This window comes from Notechis scutatus, chromosome Z (genome assembly GCF_049901735.1).
Source record: "Notechis scutatus isolate UNSWTSFEM ecotype Mainland chromosome Z, rNotScu1.2, whole genome shotgun sequence".
Lineage (NCBI taxonomy): Eukaryota > Metazoa > Chordata > Lepidosauria > Squamata > Elapidae > Notechis > Notechis scutatus.
In genome coordinates this window covers 53,045,783-53,067,847 of record NC_142025.1, presented here as the reverse complement: position 1 = coordinate 53,067,847, position 22,065 = coordinate 53,045,783, and the positions used below count along the sequence as shown (strand labels likewise).

Genomic DNA, 22,065 nt, shown 5'->3' with positions numbered 1-22,065 from the left:
TTGTCCGTAGTCCAGACCAGTATGAACTACTGAACTATTTACATTGATAAAGCTGAGGTCAGTCAGGCCTTGCTCCCATACTCGCGAGGACTAAAAACCAGGATTACCAAAGATGGGTTTTTAAAAATGGTTCGTTGTGTAGAACTGGGTTTATGTGAGCGCGAAATCAGGTTTCTAATGAAACCCCGTCAACAACTCTAAGATACACACTACAAAAAGACACACTTGTCCTACTAAATAAACGCCGTTCCCAAGAGACCAGGGACGTCCCCGTTTTTTAAAAACAAACGGATAAGAAAAGGAGGAAGAGTCTTATTGACAGAACCTGCCCCCCCTTTTTTTTCTTTATAGGTTCTGCAGTACGCCAAGACCAGGTCGGTGAAGACACGAGGAAAGTGAACGGGCCGATATCCCCGCGCGCCATTTTAAGCGCAAATTTTGCATCCTTCTGATCGTGGCTGCTGTCACACAAAGTACCCTCTTTGTTAAAATAGCGGGAACAGGAGACGAAACGTTTTATATTCACTCTCTTGAATGCCATATCGAGGTAATAATACTCAACCGACCCAATCCACCCTCTACAGATTCGCAGTCGAACTATTCCAGTGACGCCCTAACTCTATGAGGGAAAAACACTAACTTTCTCGTCCCCTTACTTTTTCTCTCCTGAAGCGCCTGCGTGCAATCCCTCGAGCCGCGTCCCGCCGTTTATTTAGTCGCCGCGACGTGTGGGGTCCGCCTTTTTCCAAGAGGAAACGCACAAAGACGACAGGCGTGGAGACGGCGGATGGCGGCAGCAGCTTTAGGTGGTCCCGAAGCGAGAGGGAAGTTTAATTAGGGCAACCTGGCTTTTTAATGCAGTGATTGAGTTTGGGGGAGGGTGAAGGAAATTATCTCTGGTTCCTGTGGTTGGGGGTTTTCTCAATACAGCTTTTTTGCATTGTTAGCTTTACAATAATTCGAATAATCTTCCATCGGATTTATTGCCAGCGCGGTGTGCAAAAGTTGCGAAGTGGGGAATCTGCGTAGGCGGTAGAGAAGTGGCGTCTCTGCTTTCTTCTAGAGAAGTGTCAACGCAAACTCGGCTACTTTTCAGCATCTGGACAGACATCTTCCTAGTTGCATTAAAGCCTTCAATATTTCAAAAATTAAGAGGATAGAAGTCAAGTTTTATTTATCTATTTTTTTCCTAATTCCTCCCCTTTCCCCTTTCAGTTATTCCCGAAGAAGAAATTTTAGGTTAATATATAGTATCTTTACTTGAATGGCTTTCTTAACACTGTCTTTAAATGCTTATTTCTTCTTTTACAAAAACGAACTGAAACAATTGAGGTTGAGCTTGTTTGGAAACAAAACCATTAGCAATTCTTATATTGTAATTATGTTGACCAAATAAGAATTTTTGTCTATAATTCTGGTGAACCATAGTTGAATGTGAGTTTCTAGGAAGCTCATAGTTGGCTTCCTGAAAAGCTCATTTGTTTCTCAGGTCCAGCACACTTTGCCTATTCTGTTGCCTAAAACTAATTCAGAAATATTAGACAATTAATCTGCAGTGCATTTAATTTTGTTTGTTACTAGAAGTTGGGATGGAAACCCAAATTGGACAGACAATATCTGTAATAACTCTTAAAAAAATGAGTGTAGGGACAGTAACCAATTGTTCTCTTTGCTAGAAATTTCCAGTAAAATTTCATAACTTAAGCACTTCTGAAACAGTCATAAAAGATAAGGATAAGCAGAACAGAAATTTTGTCTCTGAGAAAAGAGAGGAATTGCCATAATACAGACATAATGCTGGTCAGCTGTGACTACATTCTAAGCATTAAACTGGAAAATGAGGTTTTGATAAAAGGAAGAGTATAGAAGAAGAGAGTATCAAGTGTGATGAAAAGGGAATATGATACTGCTTTGCAAAATACGCAGCAATCAAAGGGTAGGAAAAGAAGGTATAGGAGTTCTTCATTGAAAGTGGGATCTCACGGAGACATACAAAAAACATATACCAGTTCTTTACTAGAACATGAACAAAAAACCAAAGTTTAACAAAAAATGCAAAGAATTTAAAGAAAAAATGCCAACATTCCTTGTTAATGAGAGGATTACACAAGGAGATGAAAAGGATGGGACTTGTAATGATTGATTTAGGTTCTGAAAAGGTATCAAGAAACCTGCAGAAAAGCCATAGCCACTTAGCCTCAGAATCAAAACTTCAGCATAAAACATGTAATTTTAGGAAGAGAATTAAACCAATTTGGCCAGTACAAAAGCAGAACAAAAGTCAAAGAGTAATGGGAACCGTAACTGAGAAGCATGGTACTTCAGTAATAATAGATTTAAGGTCTGAAAAAGCACCAGAAAACCTGCAGAAAAGCCATAGCTGCACAATTTTGTTCTGCACCAGAACAAAAACCGGACAAAAATCAGAGAATAAAGAGAAGCATATGTAAATTAGAATATATCATACAGAACATAAGGGTATTAAAATATAGCGAAAATTTCCCCAAATCACAGATATATGTAAAGTACCCAGTCAATGTGAGGTCAACTGCTGTGTCACATTTTTCAAATAGCTGTGTAGAAGGAATAGAGAGTCTAATGAAAATGCCATGGTGAATTTTGTAAAACAAAAAGAACTGACTCAAAATTGCAGAAGAATATAAAAGTTTCAAGGCAAGATTTATTTGATTCTCTAGCAGACTTTGAAGAAAATAAATGCAGAAGTAATTTAAAAGAAGGAATAAATATGATGGTAACACAAATATTTTCAAAATCAAAAATGTATACTAGTGATGGTGAAAAACAAAGTTAGAAGTCAGAAGTGTTACAGAGATCCTGGAATATAGCCAATGGATTTCAAATAAGAAAATAAAGAATAAATGGATTGTAAACCTAAAGAGGAGCTGTTGGTTACTAAAACAGCGGGAACTAGTAAGGAAGAGACAGATGGAAAAGATGAAATGGTGTCTTCAACTGATCTTAAACAAAAAATCAAAAAACATTTAATAAGGATGCTTATTCCCTTTTCATCTGAATACAGTATATATTTTATGACTTTAGGATTGGATTTCTATTTTTTGCACTCCCTGCTTGAATCTAAATTTAAAAACTTTAAAATGACTTTAAAATTAAAATTGGGATAGTATAACGAGTAAAAAATTAAGTTAGGTTATATTTGCAATTGAAATTAAAACATTTTACAATATTAAACTTCCTTCAAGAGATGTTGGTCAAAGCTCCAGCCTTGAAAGCAAGCATTTGAGACCGAGTTAAGTTAATTCCTGATAATTTAATGCCCATGCCCATGCTGTTTCTTCAAATTTGGAAGTGATTTCTGTTTTGGATGGACTTTTAAAAACATTTATCAATGTAGCCAACAGCTTTAGTATTTCATGATGATCTCTCACCTAACTACTACCATAATTGGATCTGACCTGCTTTAGCTTTTTCAAGATCAAGTAGGGCTTCTGTCTAGCTGGATACTAATTCTTTATATAGAATGAGTACTCACGTCTGGGCATACTTGTTTATATAAAGCTACTTCTTTTATATTTTGGCTGGAAAATATAAACACTTTTCTAAAAATTAATAACTTTTATTAATTCTCTTAAATGTATCACTTTTTTGTAGTCTGCTGTATTTTACATTAAATTAAAGCTACATTAGAATTAAAATTCCCTTGTGTAGGATTTATACATGATTGCATAATTATTTATTTTAATGTTTACATTACTTTATTAAAAAACATATGTAATAATCATATTATTGTACAGATAATCCTTGACTTGCTATCAGTTGTTTAACTACTGTTTGATATTACGACAGACTTTCCTAGAGATATTTATGACCCATTTTTGGAGTTACAGCAGCTACAGGCCATTCTCCTTGTGGTCACATGATTGTAGTTTGGATGCTTAGAAACCAAGTCATCTTTACAGTTATTTGCAGCTTTGTGTGTTCGTATAGCCACAATTTGTTACTTTTTTGTCAGTTTCCAGAAAAAATAGATAGGGAAAATAGTTACTTTTAAAAACTGTGGCATTCAGTGAATGGCCATTATAAAAATTGCTCATAGCTACAAATCAAGACATGTGATGTCTTGATTTACAATTGTAATTCCAGACTCAAATTACAGTTATATGTTGATTTAATTAGTACCTGTACTAATTAAAATAGGACCTAAAGTAAATTTAGATGATGCTACCGTGTTTCTCCAACAATACGGCCTCCACCAATAGGAAGGCCCAGCATGTTTTTGGGGCATAAAATCAAATTAAGCCCCTCCCCCCAAATTTAGGCCTATCTTTAAAAAAGCAAAATAAGGGGGAAGGGCGGGAGACTTGCCGTTAGGAGCGCCCGGCGGGCAGGAATTCCTTGCCACCAGCCGCTCCTAACGGGCGATCATGGCGAAGCGCGGGAGCTCCCTACTCCCACCAAACACCTTTGCTGCAGACACCTTTGGCACCCGCCGCTGTTGCTTTCCCTTCTGCCCATTCCGCTGCCACGTTTGGAGCTGGCGCTTCCGTGTTTGGAGTGCCGCCGCCATTTGGAGCTGCAAACGTGGAAGTGGCAGCTCCAAACATGATGGCGGGTGATCTTTTTATTTTGGTCCGCGCGAAGTTCAGAGCGAGCAAGAGAGGAGACTGCGATGCCTCCATCCGAGATGGCAACCTCACTAGTGGATCACAACGTGGCTGGAAGCCCGAATCGGCGGGATACGATGACAATCTTTTTGGAGCGAGAGGAAAGGGAGAGAAGAGTTGCGAGGCGTAATTTGCAGGAGGAAGTGGGTGTACACCACGGCAGGGAGCCCAAGAAGAAGGGCCGGTAGGCAACGGAGAACGCCCCGTAGCTCGGAAGCAGCCTAGAGACGCGCCGGGAAGAGGCGCAGATGCTGCCTTGTAGTCCCCAAACCAACAGTGTGCGCCGCCTTTAGTTATGTGCGCTCCGCTCTTTGGGCATCTCCGTGTGATCGTGACCCTGTCCTTTCCACCTGGCGCCCTTGCTGCTTTCTGGCTCTTTAGCGACCGGCTTCGCTTGGAACACGTTCGCGTTTGGAGTTGGTTTGGGGACTACAAGGCAGCATCTGCGCCTCTTCCCGGCGCGTCTCTAGGCTGCTTCCAGAGCTACGGGACGCTCTCTGTTGCCTCACCGGCCCTCTTCCTTGGGCTTCCTGCCGGGGTACTCCCACTTCCTCCTGCAAATTACGCCGCAACTCTTCTCTCCCTTTCCTCTCGCTCCAAAAAGATTGTCATCGTATCCTGCCGATTCGGGCTTCCAGCCACGTTGTGATCCACTAGTGAGGTTGCCATCTCAGATGGAGGCATCGCAGTCTCTCTCTTGCTCGCTCTGAACTTCGCGTGGACCAAAATAAAGATCGCCGCCGTCATGCTTGAGCTGCCACTTCCGCGCTTGGAGCTCCAAATGGCGGCGGCACTCCAAACACGGAAGCGGCAGCTCCAAACATGGCGGCGGAATGGCAGAAGGGAAAGCAACAGCGGCGGGTGCCAAAGGTGTCTGCAGCAAAGGTGGGAGTAGGGAGTTTCTCTGCGCTTCGCCATGATCGCCTCGCTAGGGAGCGGCTGTTGGCGAGGATGCAAGGGGGGAATTAGTCACCCCTAAAAGACGGCTCTAGCCGTTTTTTCGGGACTCAAAAAAAAATAAGGCCCGGCCTTATTATGTGAGAAACACGGTAGATATTTTTCTATTTCTAATGGCATTAAATAAACAATATTTATAAATAACTTTTTTATAGTGAAGTATTATGTATATATATGTATATATATATATATATTAATGATTATTTGTTTTTTTAATCAGGAGAAGATACCCTTGACATTTTAAATATGGAAGGATGCCATATACATTCCTGACTATTTTAAAGAACTGCAATATAGAGACAGCATTAGAACAGTCTGCGGGTCTACTAATAACAGAGGCAGATGAGATCGAGAACGACAATTCTGTTAAACTTTGCTTTTGGAAGCAGACTAAAAAATATTGTAACACTACATTCTTTGTCAGAAATACTGCATGTCCAGAAAATTTTGATATAAGAATACATAAAAAGAAAATTGAAAAAAGCACATTGGTGAAATATCAGAATGAAAAATTTGAATAACTTCTTATGTATAATGTTCTGCCCTGCAAAAAGAATATAGTAGTAAAATCATTTGATTGTTATTAAGACGTTGTTACAATCTACAGGTATCAAGCCTCAAAGCTTTAAACCTAATTGTGGATCTCTGCATACTGTGTTTGATCAAGAAAAATCCCCATCTTCTAAGGGTATGGGACAGGATGAACTTAGAAGTATCCCTAATGTAATACATGATATAAAGTTAATCACACAAAAAGACGTTTTCAAGAGAAATGTCCAACATACTAAAAGTCAACATGGAAAGCGAATCATGGAAAATAAATTGTCCATGGATTTTAAAAAGCCAAGCAAAAAAACTAAAAATGCCAGAGGGCCTAGAAGAATCATCAGTCATGAAAGTTCTCATAAATGAGGATATTTCCACTGAACATGGAATACCAATAGAAGATAATACTGTTGCCATAGATTCTGCAGTAATTTCAGAAAAACTAGATTATAATGAAACAAGTATCCTATCTTTATTAGATTGTATACCTGATTTACCTGATTTAAGTCTGGAGCTGCCTTCTCAAAATCAAGTTGCCACCATGTCTAGCAATGAAACAGCAGACCAAGAGCATGTCATTACATACAGTTACAATATTTTTGAGAAATCGGTAGTTCTCAAAACAGACAAGAATGAATTAAAAGAAATGGATGAAAAGAAAACCATAACGGAGACACTGGATAGTGAAAAAAGTATGAACTGTAATAGTAGGAAACCACAACTGTATAGCTGTCAAAGGGTAATCCCAATTAGTGGTAAAAATATATGGCTTCGTGAATCATGCGCAAGGACATCCTTGTGGGTTTGTAAAAATCATGCATTGGATTCACATACAGGATATTTAGAAGATACTGATTCAGTAACAAAATGCAGCAAATTGGAGGTCCATAAGCCATTGGTAGATAGTTGTAAAATATCTATAAATACAATGGAATGTGTTGAAAGTTCAGACTCTGTATTGCATAAAGGGAAGACACTTTCACCTATTACCGAGAATAGGTTTTCTTCTGATGATATCGAAAGATCTAAACAAAGTACACTTGGTACTGAAATTGCAAAATCAAAAGTGATTTTGAATTTAATAAGGAAAGAAGTCAAAGAAAAAAATCTAAATATTCAGAAAGGCTCATTTGCAGGCATTAGGAAAAAGAGGACAGATAATCCAAAAGCATCAGTTACCAAACAAAAAACAGTGTTGAAAAATTTGGCATCAGGAACTTTGTCAAATTTCAAAATTCCTTTAGTTAAGGATAAATGTAATTTTAGAAAACCACAAACTGAAACATCATCCAAAAAAGATGCTGGCAATTCTTCAAATGTTTTAAAGAATGCTCTTTCTCTAAAAGAAGGTAGAATTGAAGCGGCTTCCTCTGTCAAAAATTCTAGCTCACAAATCCAATCTGACCAGGAGAATTATACGTCTGCGCTGGAAAAATACATAGATCAATTCATCAGTGATATCTCTGAAAACTTTTCTAAGAGAACAGTTTGTAATACTTTTGAGAGTATTTTACATGAGAATAAACTAAAATCACCAACTTTGAATACTACTCCTTTCTCTTTGAGTACTGAAAATATAGAGGAACAAATGCTAAATTCTGCTTTGGCCTCAGGAATTATTGATAAAGTTAATGTCAACAATAAGTTGGCACAGGACAATTATGACATTTGTACAGATATTCTTAAGGCTTACGAAAATGATATTCTTGTGATAGATGTTATTCAAGATGACCCTGACCTGTTTGGAGATATTGTTAAGAAAGAAGATGACTATGCAAATATTCATAATACTAAAAACATTTATACTAGTGACTTTTCAGAAAAAGATCTGGAATGGAAACCGAACTCTTCTCAACTTTCAAAAAGCAAGCATTTGAAATCCATTAGGTAGGCTTGTTGCTTTGAATGTTGGTGTAATGTGTGTGTGTGTGTGTGTGTGTGTGTGTGTATAGTGTGGCTTTTAAAGTGCAATTCAAAGATCTTACATACAAAATCTTAGAACTATAGAATATGAAGTGATCTAATACAAGTGATGTGATAAATTAGAATTTAGGAGTTGGAATAATCAAGAGTATACCATACTATATATACTATATTAAAATTGTTCACAGAGAAATTTGAAGCATGTCAACGGTAACTGTAAAGCAAACATGTCTTCTAATATTAGGATTTTATATGATTGTTTTGTTTTAAATATGCAATAGCACTTACATGTAGTAAAGAATCTAGCTGTTTATGTTCAGACTTATTTGAGTTCAGTTCACTTTATTATACATTACAGATAGAAGTACAAGGTAGATTATGTTCTTAAATGTGAAAATTAAATACAAATTATTTTGCATTATTTTTTTCACTTAAACATCTAGATAAATCTTCATGCCTAAATGGATATGTCCGTAGTGCAATAACATCCATTTTAGATGGTGGAACTATCAATATAGTTTCAGTATTTCAGGTTTGACCCTTGTGAGATAAGGTTATACAATAAAAAAGCCTAATTTTAGAGAGGAACAATTCTCCAGAATTATTGGGTATGTGTGCGTGTCTACAATTTTTCTTGAAATATTAAAACATTTAATAAAGAACAAGCATAACAGAAGAACCAACTTAGAAAACATTAACCTTGACTTTAAAATAATAAAATATTGCATTCATGCATCACATCAACAGTTCAGACTAAGATGTTACTTGTATGACCTGTGATAGAATACTCTCTTGCCCATAAGATCCACTTTCATCTCCAAACTATTTCCTTCAGATTCTTAAAAGACTACTCTCATTTATTTGTTCTTGATGTTACTTCATCTTCTAGATGAAAATTCTTTATTTAAGTGGCATTTTCTGAACAAATTAGTTGGAAATGTAAAAGTAGTTTATTTCTTGGTTATTCAGTACCTGCATCTGATCCCATGTTATTCCTGAACCAAGTTCCATGTATTTGTTATAATGATTGAAATTGATGAAATTGCTGTACGTGTAGCTACTACATATAATGAATTTGGTGTAGTGCAGGGGTCTCCAAACTGTAGTTTGTGGCCTATATCTCCCCCTACCTCCCGAAGGTTCCTTCCAGCCTGCCAGCTCCTCCTATGTGCTGTGCTCTGATCCTTTCCAGACAGTGCAGGGAGTGAAAGCATGGTTATGTTCACCACTGTTTGAAAAGGAAAGTAGGATTTCCATGATTTCTCCAATGTGGGGAGAGGGGTTGCAAACCAGCTGGAGAATTGCTGGATGAGGAAGGGGAAGCATAAGTTATGAGTTAAGTAGAGTGTGTTATGCTGTGCTGTTTTAATAGGATAAGAGCTTGATACATACAATTTAAGTTTTATAAAATCTTTCATTTACAGAGAAAACTTCATTCAAAATTATGAAACACTGAAATTGGATGAAAATGCTGAGGGTTTGGTGATACAAGGTAAAAAGTTTGAAATGGAGAAAAAAATAGTTTACATAATTTTTGACAACATAGTTAATTTGCATAATTGTGTAATAAAATAAATTGATGCGTATAATATATAATATATAAGTATAATGCACAGATCTAGCAATGGCGCAGAAGATTTTGGAAAGAATAGATTACTTATTTTATAGGGGAACTCCAAACAAATACAGTTATTATAAGGTAGTCTTTGACTTGTGACCAATTCAAAGTTATGACAACATCAGAAAAAATGCTTTACCTCTATTTGGATTCAGTTTTGGTTCTATTTTTATTTTATTGGAGAAAATTAAAAACAATTTCATTTTAGAAAAAATGAAGACAAAGCACAAACAAAACATTAAAAAATAAAATAAAAAAATAGTTTACATAATTTTTGACAACATAGTTGTCAAACTATCAATAGAATAGAATAACTTTATTGTCACTTTGAATGTATATTAATTGGCATACATTAAAATGCAATTTTGTTGCATACAGCTCTCAAAGGATTACCACCATTACATAACCATGACAGAATAAATAAATACTAAATTATGCATATTACTATTTATATTATATGACACAGAAACAATACAGTCTAGTTTGGATATATTCATATACATGGCGAGAAAGTTTTTTACCAGATGGATGCATAGGGAACAAAGCTGTTACAGAATCTAGTAATCCTGCTAGAAATATTTCAAAACCTCCTCCCAGAAGGGAGCAACAGAAACAGACCATAAAGTGGGTGTATGGTGTCTCTAACAATACTTTGAGCTCTAAGCATATAGTGCTTATGAGCAATATCCTCAATAATGGGAAGCAAGCTTCCTATAATAATCTCGACTGTCCTTACCACTCTCGGTATGGACTTTCTATCTGAGGCACTGCTGCCATCAAACCAAACAGTGATGCAGTTTGTTAAAGCGCTCTCAATCTTGCCTCTGTAAAAAGTGGCCAGGACAGAAGGAGAAAGATGTGCTCTCCTCACCCAACAGAGGAAATGTAGACAGTGGTTTGCATATTTCATTAAGGATGATGTGTGGAGACACCAAGTCAGATTGTTAGTTATCTGCACCCCCAGATGCTTAATACTGTTAACCCTATGCTGGCTCTTTCTAAAATCTACATTGAACTCCTGTGTTTTATCAACTTTTAGAATCAGGTTACTTTAATTGCACCAGTCCACCAGAGCCTTCACCTCTTCTTTATAAGCATCTTCATTGTCATCCTGGATAAGACCCACCACTGCTGTGTCATCCACATATTTCCCAATATGATTTGTATGCAGATTTGGCATAGCAGTTATGGGTTATCAAGGTGAACAGTAGGGGACTCAAGACGCAGCCCCGTGGGAAACCTGTACCCAAGGAGATGGAGTTGGAAACATTGAAACATCCCTCCAGTTGAATGTTGATCAATATTACAATATTAATTTCCCATCCCTTACAAAACAAGCCCACCCCCCAATTTTTAAAAAATGAAACATATTTGCAAATTATTAACTTGTAATCGATATACATTAATGACAAAATAGTTAACAAAAACAATAATAATAAAAAGGCAAGATTAAAGTTTCCAAACCATCTATTAACATACTCTTATTCTAATCAACTTGTAGGAAATTTCCCATGGCATTTTATCTATTCCAAATCATTCCGAGTTAACAGTAATTCTTCCTGAATTAAGTTTTCACATTTGTTTCTTAATACTATCTCTTATCAATTGTGTGGTTAAACATAATAAATTGAACTTCCAAAGTCAGTCTATCTTCACACAAAAAAAGTCCAGATAAAATTGTTTTCCAATTATATGTAATAAATCCATGTCCTTCAGTCCTGGGAAAAATCTATCACTTCTTCACTCACTCAGGTTGCTTCTGTTATAAAAAAATTTCAAGGAGGTGTATACAATCAACTCTGTTCTAAGTCTGTACAGTGCATTTTTCCCCCCAACAGATCTGCTGCTTTCAAATCACATTCCTTTTGGGGACCTAATTTATCAAGAGCTACAGACATCTGAATATTTTCTACAACTATTATCAGTTCATCAAGCTTTTGAAAAAAACCTGTTCATTAAGGATTGCATATTACTAAATGGTCTTTTTTCAGATACCAGCCACATCCTGTACTTGAACTAATGAAGGTCATACCTTCTACAGATGTGTGATCATAATTTGGGTATTTGGCAACTGACTCACATTTACATATGATTGCAGTAGTTTGCAATCATGTGATGATGATTTGCAATCTTTTTTCAGCTTTTTGCCAAAAAAATCCTTTGGAGAAGTTGGATTTGCTTAACAACCAACCATGTGATTCAATAAAGATTAGTGATTTGTTATCTGACCGTGGTAAAAAATTGTTGTAAAATCGGGTTCAGGCATGTGATTACTTACGACTTCACTGACTTTGGAATTGTGAGTTATTCAGATATCTAAAATTCAGTATTTATGCTTTTCTATTAGCAAAATATGTTATTTTCATCCCACGTTAGGGTTAAATATTCTTTTTCCAAAACATTCTGAAATTTATAAGTTTAAAGCATATAAAATCTGAAAAGATTCAGGGGTATTAGAATAATGAGATATCTCAAATGCTGCCTACCAGAGCTGTTTTGACCTTGCCCGTTTAGATTGCTTATAGAATCCCTGCCTAAATTGTTTTACTATAATATCAGTTTCTTCTCTTATGCTTTTCCAGCACACTATTCACTTTAGTCCTCTAATGCATTTTACTTAAATAGTCCTTAATTTAAATAAGAATGGTAAGGTATTTCATATCTTGTCCAGAAGCCAATGTCAATTGAGAACTAACAATAATCAGTGTATGGGAGGTAGTTAACCATATTCAATTATATTGTTCTTTTTGTATGTTCCAGATTTGAGTTTTATTTTTAAAACCGGTTCAGACTCAAATTGTTATCACAAGTCAGTCGATAATCAATTGCATCCAGTATTTATTACTTTTCAGTCCATTAATTTAAAGAACAATTAACAGAAAAAAATATTGTAGGAAATACATTTTGTTGTTAACATTGTTAACTCTGTTTTTGTATAAAAAGTTATGGTCCAATTAACATGCAAGCCAAACATACATTTTATGTATAATGCCATAATGCTCCCCTTGTCTGTGGTTTGCTTTGTATTTGTATAAAGTTTTGCATTGTGTCCTAAATATAAAAGGAAAAGAAGCATGTAGATTAGTAGCATTCTCCTCCTGTTGGATTTGTTGCTATATAATGTGCTTAGAGTTAGGTTTACAACCTGTGAACCAGGATATGTTAGTCTTATGATCAGAAGACATAACCAGATATAATTAATGACTCTATACAGCTTAATTAAAAATATGGCATGTATATACTTTGTTTTTTAGAGAACTAAGAATTTTATAGTTTATTTGTAATTCTTGAGGATTTACCATATCTGAGTTATGTCTGAATTTTTTTGAAACATCAAATCACAGCAATTCATAAGAACTTTAAATTGCATTCCAGTTAATGTTATTTTTTGGCCAACTATTTCCCCTTCTTTAATATGTGTATACTGTATGTGTATATGTAGAAATTAAAAATTAATTAGCCTGGATTTTAAAAATGTATAAACCTTTATTTTATGAATTTGGACATATTATTAATCTCTACTGAAGCATTTAGGGCTTAATATCAAATGAGTTCCATAGTGGCATATTCTCATGATAATTACAGCTTCATGTTTTGAATGTATAAGTGGCCACCATTAATCAAATGATTAATAATGTCATATTATCTGGTACCACAAGTTTCTGTCCAACATAGAAGTGTCATTTTAAATGTAGAGTTATTACTTTAGGAATACTGAAAAAAATCCCATTTTTCAGTTAAGCATTCCGTTTCTATTGTTGCTATAGTTCAAAAGTACACATGACATTATTTTTCTCAAATGATGAAATTAAGTCAGGCTCTAAATGGAATCAATTCTATAGGAGGAATATCAGAATCATCTCCTGAAGATGGACAGCTGTCAGAACTGAATAAACTTACCAAGGTTTTTGATACAGATGAAAAGGTATAGAAGTACATTGATTTTGTTGCATAATAATAATTAAATGTGTAATGAATACTGCATTGGGGAAAGTTTATCTTTTACAAGTAATATTACAGATTAATAGTGTTGGAACGGACCTTGTAGGTCATCTAGTCCAAACCCACCCCCACCCAAGCAGAAGACCCTACACCATTTCTGACAAATGGCAGTCCAATCTCATGTTGAAAGTCTCAAGTGATGAAGCTCCCCCAACTTCCGAAGGCAAGCTGTTCCACGATTATTACCCCCCCCCCACATCATAATCTTGGATCATATTTCATTACAATACTCCCTTTTTCTTAACAAAAATTTCACTTGTTTATGTTAAATATTTTATCACCTTTTAAACTACATATTATTTCTAATTTTCTATAATTACTTCTAAATACAGATATAAAAATGCAATCTTATGTACCTTCTAGAATCCCATTAACAATAAGACTTATCCATTATCTCTGAAAAACTTTTGCTTCTTAATATCTTGCTCCCCACCATCCTTTCTCCCTTGCTTCTTCTTCTCCTTGTCCTCTTTAACCCCTTGTCTCCCCACCTCCCTTTTATTCTGCTTTCCCCTTTCTGTTGTTTCTCAACATAATGTCCCTTTTCCACCTTATTCTTCTCTTTTTGGGCTGTTTTTCCAGATCTTAAAGACCTCCGCTTTTTCCCTTCTCCAATCAAAGTCCTTTTCTCATCAAAGATGGCTTCTCCTTCTTTATCCCCATCATCCTCATTCTGCTTCACATAAATATAAATCGCCATTTCTAAGTATTGGAAAATAGTGCCAAGTCCATCTTCACCTCCTTGTTTTTCTCTTTCAAATTTTTGATATATAAGTTCCAATTCATCCATAGATGATGCCGTTGTGTAGAGAAAAGTTTTTCCAAACAACCACCCAGATGATTTAATCAGAAATAATTTCCAAAGGTTCCAAAATCACCAAACAATCCAAACAGACTGTTTCTTTTAGATACCTTCTTCTTCTTGACTTTCTTTTCTGGGGTTAAAGTAATCACAAATCCTTTTCAAATATATTTTTTGGAAGTTTTTAAACTCTTTGCAATTCTAGGCAATCTTCTCCTTATTTTCAAATTTTGCTCAGATTTTTTAACTCTCCTTCCCACTCACAGCCAAAAGATTTTTTTTCCGGTGTCACTTTAGGAAGGAGAGTCGAACAAAGAAAAAAAACTTTTCCCTTTAGGGTATTCGCAGCTTGTAACTCTCGCAAGGAACAATAGATACTTAACAGCTTTCAAGGTTCCAAATAACTTTCTCCCGTCTTGTCCCAGCCAGAAGCAACTTTCACTTCTCTTTCAGCTCTCTCCCTCCTGCTCTTGCTTACCCGGCTGCAGCTTTCTTCGTGGCGGCCATTGCTGACCGCCTTTCTCCGCCTCAGGAAAAGGGAGTTTAGCCGGCTGGGGAGGGGGTTTGCGGTACCCCCAAACCCCTTGCCGGATCCCCCCTATCTTCCGCTGCCTCTACAGGGCAGCTGTATCCCCAGATCCAAATGGATCGGGGGAACCTTGGCAGTGAACGCAGCAGGGATCGCACAGTGGCAAATCCCTGCCACCGCCGAAAGCTAGCAAACCGGAAGGCTGGCTGCCTCTGCTTCCTTAGGGGCAGGGAAGGGGGCTCATCTGGACCAAGGGTGAGTCTCCCCTCAGTTTCCCCTGAAGGATCTTCCGTCGCTTTTGCCTTCTCCCTACATCTCCGCTCAGGTGTCCGGCTGGGGCTGTCGGAGTTGCTGCCGCCGGTGCGTGCTTCGGTCCCGCTGTTGCCTTGGGAAGGGTGGGGCAAAACCAGGAGCCGCTGAGCCTGAGCCTCCGGTGCCGCTGCTGCCGTGTGCAAGCGCTGCCGCTGCTCTTCCTTTTGCCTTCCTTCCCGAGGCGACGCGGGACTGGGGCATGCGCGGCGGTAGCGACTCCTGACTCAGGGGGCCTCCAAGGGGAGGGGAAGAGAGTGACTCCTGCCTCCCGCTGTCATCATCATCTTCTTCTTTTGGGTTAGTGAATCAATTAAACCTTTCATGATAGTGAGATCGTTTCCCAAATTAATTATTTTTATTTTTGAAATTTACCAGTAGCTGCTGCATTTCCCACCCTCAGCTTATACTCGAGTCAATAAGTTTTCCCAGTTTTTTGTGGTAAAATTAGGTGCCTCAGCTTATATTCGGGTCGACTTATACTCGAGTATATACGGTAAATAGTAATGGGGATAATGGACATTCTTGTCTTGTGCCTTTTTTAATATTAAAATTCTTCATCAAGTCCCCATTAACTATTACTTTTGCCATTTGCTTGTGATATATTGCCTTAATCATGTTTATAAACTGCTCGCCAAAGTCCATACAACCTAACTGTTGTATCATAAATTGCCAATTTATATTATCTAAGGCTTTCTTTCTTTTTTTGGTCACATTTTTTATTTTATATTGCTTATACAAATAAATGCGTGAACAGTGGGTATCATACTTTTTAGTACAAATAAACATATTATTATTACTCATAGTTATTACATTTCATTTTTATTGTTTCATATTGTTTAAACATATCTAATCCATCATTCATTTTCTAAATCTCCCTCTTATTATTACATGTATTTTGTCATATTAAACTTTTATTCATGTCACCATAGTATTCAAAGACATTTCTGTCTTCCATCTTTCACCTGCTTTATAATTCATATTTCCCTTATTTAACTCTTCACATCTAAATATATTAAAGTTTTATCCTTCATTCTTTCATTGTTCAGTTTTTCAATAAATCCTGACAATACAATTCTAATACCAATCACAATATAATTTAAACATATAGGCTAGATCTATTCATATTCCTTCCATTCATCCAATCCATGTAATTTTTCTATTAATACACATGTTTATATTAAAAAGTATTCTTTCATTATCTAATTACTCATAGCAATTTTATTATTTCACTGCTAATCATTATATTATTTAGGCATGTTAATAATACCATCATTCATTCTCTAATATTTTCCAATTAATGCTTAGTTGTTATTCATAATTCCCATATTTCACTCTTCATATCTATTTGTATTAAAATATTGTCCTAATGCCTATCACAGTACATACAAAATAATTATCCAGTCTATATAATTCAAATGTTAATATACGTGTTTTGGTTAAAATATGTTCTTGAAGGATCTCCCTTTTTTTTTTTTAACTACCCATCGTCTCTTGGCCTCATCAGTACCTTAAGTCTTATTCTTTTTTTTAACTTGACTCCCATATTCTTCTCTTGGATCTTTAACTCTTATCTACATCTGCATCCTGACTGTTCAATCCAACTTTTTCTCCCCTTCCTACCCTTTTCCACTGTCTAATTTTAAAGCTATCTGTTCTAACCACTATCCTTTTCCAAAATATCTTCCTGTTTCTCCCATTCTCTTTTTAAGTATTTTAGTTGTTTTCCTTTCATTTAAATTCCTTAATCATTATTAATTTTGTTCATATCTCTTCCTTGTTGTCTTCTTTTCGCTGGTTTCTCAGTTCTGCTTTTTCCTCCATTCCTGAACATCCTAGTCTTTGCTCGTTGTCCCTTGTATAGTATTTTCCAGTTTTTAGTCTATGCCATACCACAGTTGCCTTATGTTGTTTCAATATAACCATGGTGGCGAACCAATGGCACACGTGCCAGAAGTGGCACACAGAGCCATTACTGCCGGCACACAAGCACTCGCCCAGAAAAGGTCTATTGTGCGTGCGCTGCGCACCCAACAGCTGATTGTCAGGTATCTGGTGCGGGGGTGTGGCGGCATGCAGGAGATATTCGCACATGCGCAGAAGTGTGTGATGCATGCGGGGGGGTCATGCATGCATGCGCAGAAGCGCACAGCATGGGTTGCGCAGGTTATGCGTGCATGCACAGGAGGCATGGAGGGGCTTCTGGGTGATGGCACGTGAGCACGAGCAGGCAAGCACGCATGCAATTATTGGCACAGGAGCCCAAAAAGGTTAGCCACCACTGCTATATAAGATCCTTAATGCTTTAGAGCATCAGCTCCATTTTGCTTAAAATTCCACTCATTTTCACCTTGCGTTGTGTATTTTATATTAGTAGATCCCACTTTTAGCCAAAAGTCCAGGAACCATTCAAAGCTAAGCGTACACAAATCAAAATTATTTAAATCTCATATAATCAGTCAAAGCCATTTAAATAGACGAGGGGGTTATCCAAACCTCCTCAAATCACTTTTATGAATTCAATCATATAAGATTCAGGGGTCTTTTAATTAAAGTTCTTATTTAAAAGTCTCCAGTGATCTTAGGGTAGATGAATGTAATCCAATAAGTGTTTTCATAATCCTTCAAATGGTTATTCCCAGGCTTGTATATTTTTCCTCTCATCAGCAGATGGTGCTCTCTACTATCCATAGTTCCAGCATTTTAAAATGCCTTCTCAAAACCACAGCTTCTCACTTTAAGAGTCCCAATTTTCTATATTTTTAAGGAATAAATTAATCACTTTTCAAAATGCTTGTTTGGCGTTTAACAAATAGTTCTAATAGATAGTTCCCCTGAATTTCTTTGGGGTCAAATTTTAACTGAAAATATTCTGTTACCCAGTTCACACACTATTCACCAAAGTCCACTCCTACACTGTGCTTAGATGGTCGTCAACTGTCCCAGCTTCGTGATAGCCATCTTTAGACTGCCACTTCTCTTCGCTGTGGCATAGAGGGAAAAAAGCCCCAGGATTCAGCAGCAGAGTTGCGATCTTTCCTGCGATCTCTCAGACCACCTCTTCTTTAGCTTCGCTGCCCCTACAAACAGGGAGAAGCCAGCACAGGAATGGAGAGCTTCATTTCCTATGACTGATAATGCGGTGGAGCTGCAACCCTCCATTATCAAAGGCTTTCTGTGCATCTAAAAAAAATCAATGCCATTTGCTTTTCCAAGTATATTCATAATATTCCAAACTGTTTAAAATAAATCTTACATTATTTTTAATTTGTCTTTTTGGTAGGAACCCATTTTGATCTGGGTGAATAAATTTATTCAAAAATCTTTTTAGTCTCTGCTACAATTGATGCAAATATTTTATAATCTGCATTTAGTAATGATATAAGTCTATAGTTCTTTATCTATGTCAGGTTTGAGTCTTCTTTCAGGATTAATGTTTGCTTCTATCCAAGTATTTGTTATCTTAGCTTTCAGCAAAACCTCATTATAAACCTCTAACATTGACAAACTCAACGTATCCTGTAATTGTTTATATACTTCTGCTGGTAGTCCATCTGGTCCTAGGGTCTTGTTATTTTTTTGTCTCTTTATCGCTTCTGTCAGATCTATCATCCTTATTTTTTCATTTAGCATGTTTTTAATATTTTCAGTCACTTTTGGTAATTTGGCTTTTTCCAAGTATTGTCTTATCCTTTCCTCCAGAATTTCTTCTTTGTCATATAATTCTTCACAATATTCCTGAATTATTTTCTTCTTATTCTCATTTTGAAACAGTGTGTTTCCTTTCCAATCTAGTAGTTTATTAATCAATTTCTTCTCCCTCCCTTTTTTCAGTTTATAGGGTAACCATCTTTATGGTTTGTTGGCATTTTTGAAAAATGTTTTCTTCTTTTAATTTGTTGCGACAATTCTTTTTCTATTAAATTTAGTGTTTGTTTTATTATTTCCATTTGTTCTTTTAAATTTTTCTTTTCTGGATCTTTTTGCAATTCTAATTCCAATTTTTTTATGTTCTGCTTCTAATGTCTTTTGATGTTGTTTCTTCTTATTCTCTCACTATATAGGTTATGGCTAATCCTCTAATGTATACTTTTGTTGTATCCCATAAATTTTGTAGTGAGGTGTCTTCTTTTTTTGTTTTCTTTAAAAAAGAATTCCATTTTTTTCACTATTGTTAGCATAAACTCTTTATCTTTTAATATAGATTGATTCAATGTTCATCTCTACCTTTTCTTTTCTCCTTTCCAACTGTCTTTTATTGGGTTATGGTCGGCCCAAATTTCTTCTGCCATGTTAAAAAATGTCTTGGGAAGTATCTTGGCTTTTTTCCTGATCTTACTACTTTTGTAGTCTAATTTTGCATGTACAATTGCATTTAAATCTCCTACAACACAAATATTTCCATATTCCACTTTCAATATCCTTTCATACAGCTTTTGATAGAATTCTTCTTGCTTATTATTTGGTGCATGTATTGCTATCAACAATATCTTTTTTTTTATTCATCACTATCTCCACCATTAAAATTCTTCCTTCTTCATCCGTATATATTTGTTTAGAGTTTACTGTTTCCTATATATATAGTGCTACCCCTCTTTTCTTTTGTTGTGCTGATGAGAAATATAATTTCCCAATTTTGGGGTACTCCAGTAATTTACTGTATTGCTTTTTTATGTGGGTCTCCTGGAGGCAAATTATATCTACTTTGAGTTTTTGTAATTGTGTAAAAAAATCCTTTTTATGGAGGAGTTCAATCCATTTATATTTATTGACAACATCTTGCTTTCCCCCTCCATCTCCTTTATTTATATATAGGTCTTATTCTCCTAGTTATTTTTATTCATCTCTGATCCTTTGCCCTTACTTCTTCTCATTCTGGTCTCTGTGCTTCTCCTTCTTGTTGTATACTCCTCTCTTCTCCTGTTGATTCCTCTTGTGTTTGATGTTCCAACTCCTCCTATTTCTTGAGCCTCATTTGCAACAATGTAACTGTCATAAAATTCTATCGCCTTATCTAGCAAAACCAGTCTGTACCTTTTCCCCTCCCAATTCACTAATATTTCCTCTGGTACCAACCATCTAAAATTTGCTTCTCTTTTAATCAGTTTAGCAGCCAGAAATTGGTATTGCTTTTGTAAATCTCTTACCCTCCTAGGGATCTGTTTTAGAACCACAATTTCTTTCTCTTTAAATTTCAGTGGATCATCTCTTGCCCTTTTATATATTTTATCTCTTATTGATTTTTTAACAAATCTCATGTGCACCTCCCTCGGGACCTAATGTCTCCTTGCATAAACGTAAAGGTTCCCCTCGCACATACGTGCTAGTTGTTCCCTACTCTAGGGGATGGTGCTCATCTCTGTTTCAAGGCTGAAGAGCCAGCACTGTCTGAAGATGTCTCCATGGTCATGTGGCTGGCATGACTAAATGCCAAAGGCGCATGGAATGCAGACATGATATTCTTCCGATTAAAATCGGAATTCCGATTTTTTGGGGAATCGTCCCCCTTCCCCCCTTCTTCTCCTTCCCTCCCTCGGAGGCCCCGAGTCAGGAGTTGCTACCGCTGGACGCGGCTCTGCGTGGCTCCAGTCCCGCGTTGCCTCAGGAAGGGAAAGGCAAAAGGAAGAGCCGCGGGCGGTGCTTTGCAACGGCAGCAGCGGCTCCTGTTTTGCCTTTCCCTTCCCAAGGCAACGCGGGACTGGAGCCGCGCCAGCGGTAGCAACTCCTGACAGCCCCAGCCGGATACCCGAGTGGAGCCCGGGCAGGAGGGCGGTGCGAGCAAAGCCCGGGCGGGCGGGCGGTGCGAGCGGAGCCCGGGCGGTGCGAGCGGAGGCCGCTGAGCGGCAGGAAAGGGAGCTGGGCAGCGATTTCTTGGCGCGTGGTGGTGGGGTCTCTTTGGCCGGCCCGATTTTTTTTTCAGAGGGGAATATCATGCCTGGGAATGCTGTTACCTTCCCACCAAAGGTGGTCCCTATTTATCTACTTGCATTTTTACATGCTTCAAACTGCTAGGTTGGCAGAAGCTGGGGTAAGTACTTCAGCTCACTCTAGGGGTTCGAATTGCTGACCTTTCTGATCAACAAGTGTTCCCTCTTCTTGCAAAACTCATGTTTATTCTACATACATATATCTCCCCTCCAGCTTTTGCTTTCCTATCCCTAAAGACTTGCCAATAACTCTATCATCACTTCTGGGAGGTCTTCCTTATCCTCCTATATTCTGAAATCTTAGAAAGTGGGCTGCCTTCTCCTTTTCTAAGATTACAAAGGTCCCCTCTAAGTTCTTATTTGCTTGTGTCAGCTTTTGATTTTATTTCCTCCATTTTTTTCTTGGTTTCTTCCGATTTGTCCTCTATTTTCTGAATCCTTTGTTCATTTTTTTTATCATTTGCTGAAAATTCCCTAGTCTCATGTCCGTATTCTAAATCTCTTCTTTCATCCTCCCCCAAGTCACCTTTCACCTCATTATGATTCTTCCTTGCTTCCTCTTTCTGTGAAACAATAGCTTCTTGAATAGATTGAAGCACTGATTATATTTCTTTTTGGAAAGTATAGTAAATCTTCTGGTCATGAACGCTTCTGACCACAACCAAATCGGGTTCCGACCAAAAAATTCACAAAATTTTTGAATCTGGTCACAAACACATACTCAGGTGGTGATCAAACACGACCCCTAATCCAGAAACTCCTAAAGACAAAACAGTAGAAGACAAAGAAATCACGAAAGCTGTGGAACG

General features: G+C 37.1%; 1 protein-coding gene across 1 annotated transcript in view; it reads left to right on the top strand.

Annotated features, from left to right (window-relative positions):
- The first annotated feature begins 689 nt into the window (after positions 1-689).
- TOPAZ1 (testis and ovary specific TOPAZ 1) overlaps positions 690-22,065 on the top strand; it is an 83,243-nt gene continuing 61,867 nt past the window's right edge. Inside the window, exons 1-4 of the mRNA XM_087946074.1 lie at positions 690-806; positions 5,821-8,033; positions 9,494-9,561; positions 13,530-13,612. Coding sequence (XP_087802200.1) covers positions 6,373-8,033; positions 9,494-9,561; positions 13,530-13,612 — 1,812 coding nt within the window. The 5' untranslated portion in view covers positions 690-806; positions 5,821-6,372. The remainder of the gene's footprint in view (positions 807-5,820; positions 8,034-9,493; positions 9,562-13,529; positions 13,613-22,065) is intronic.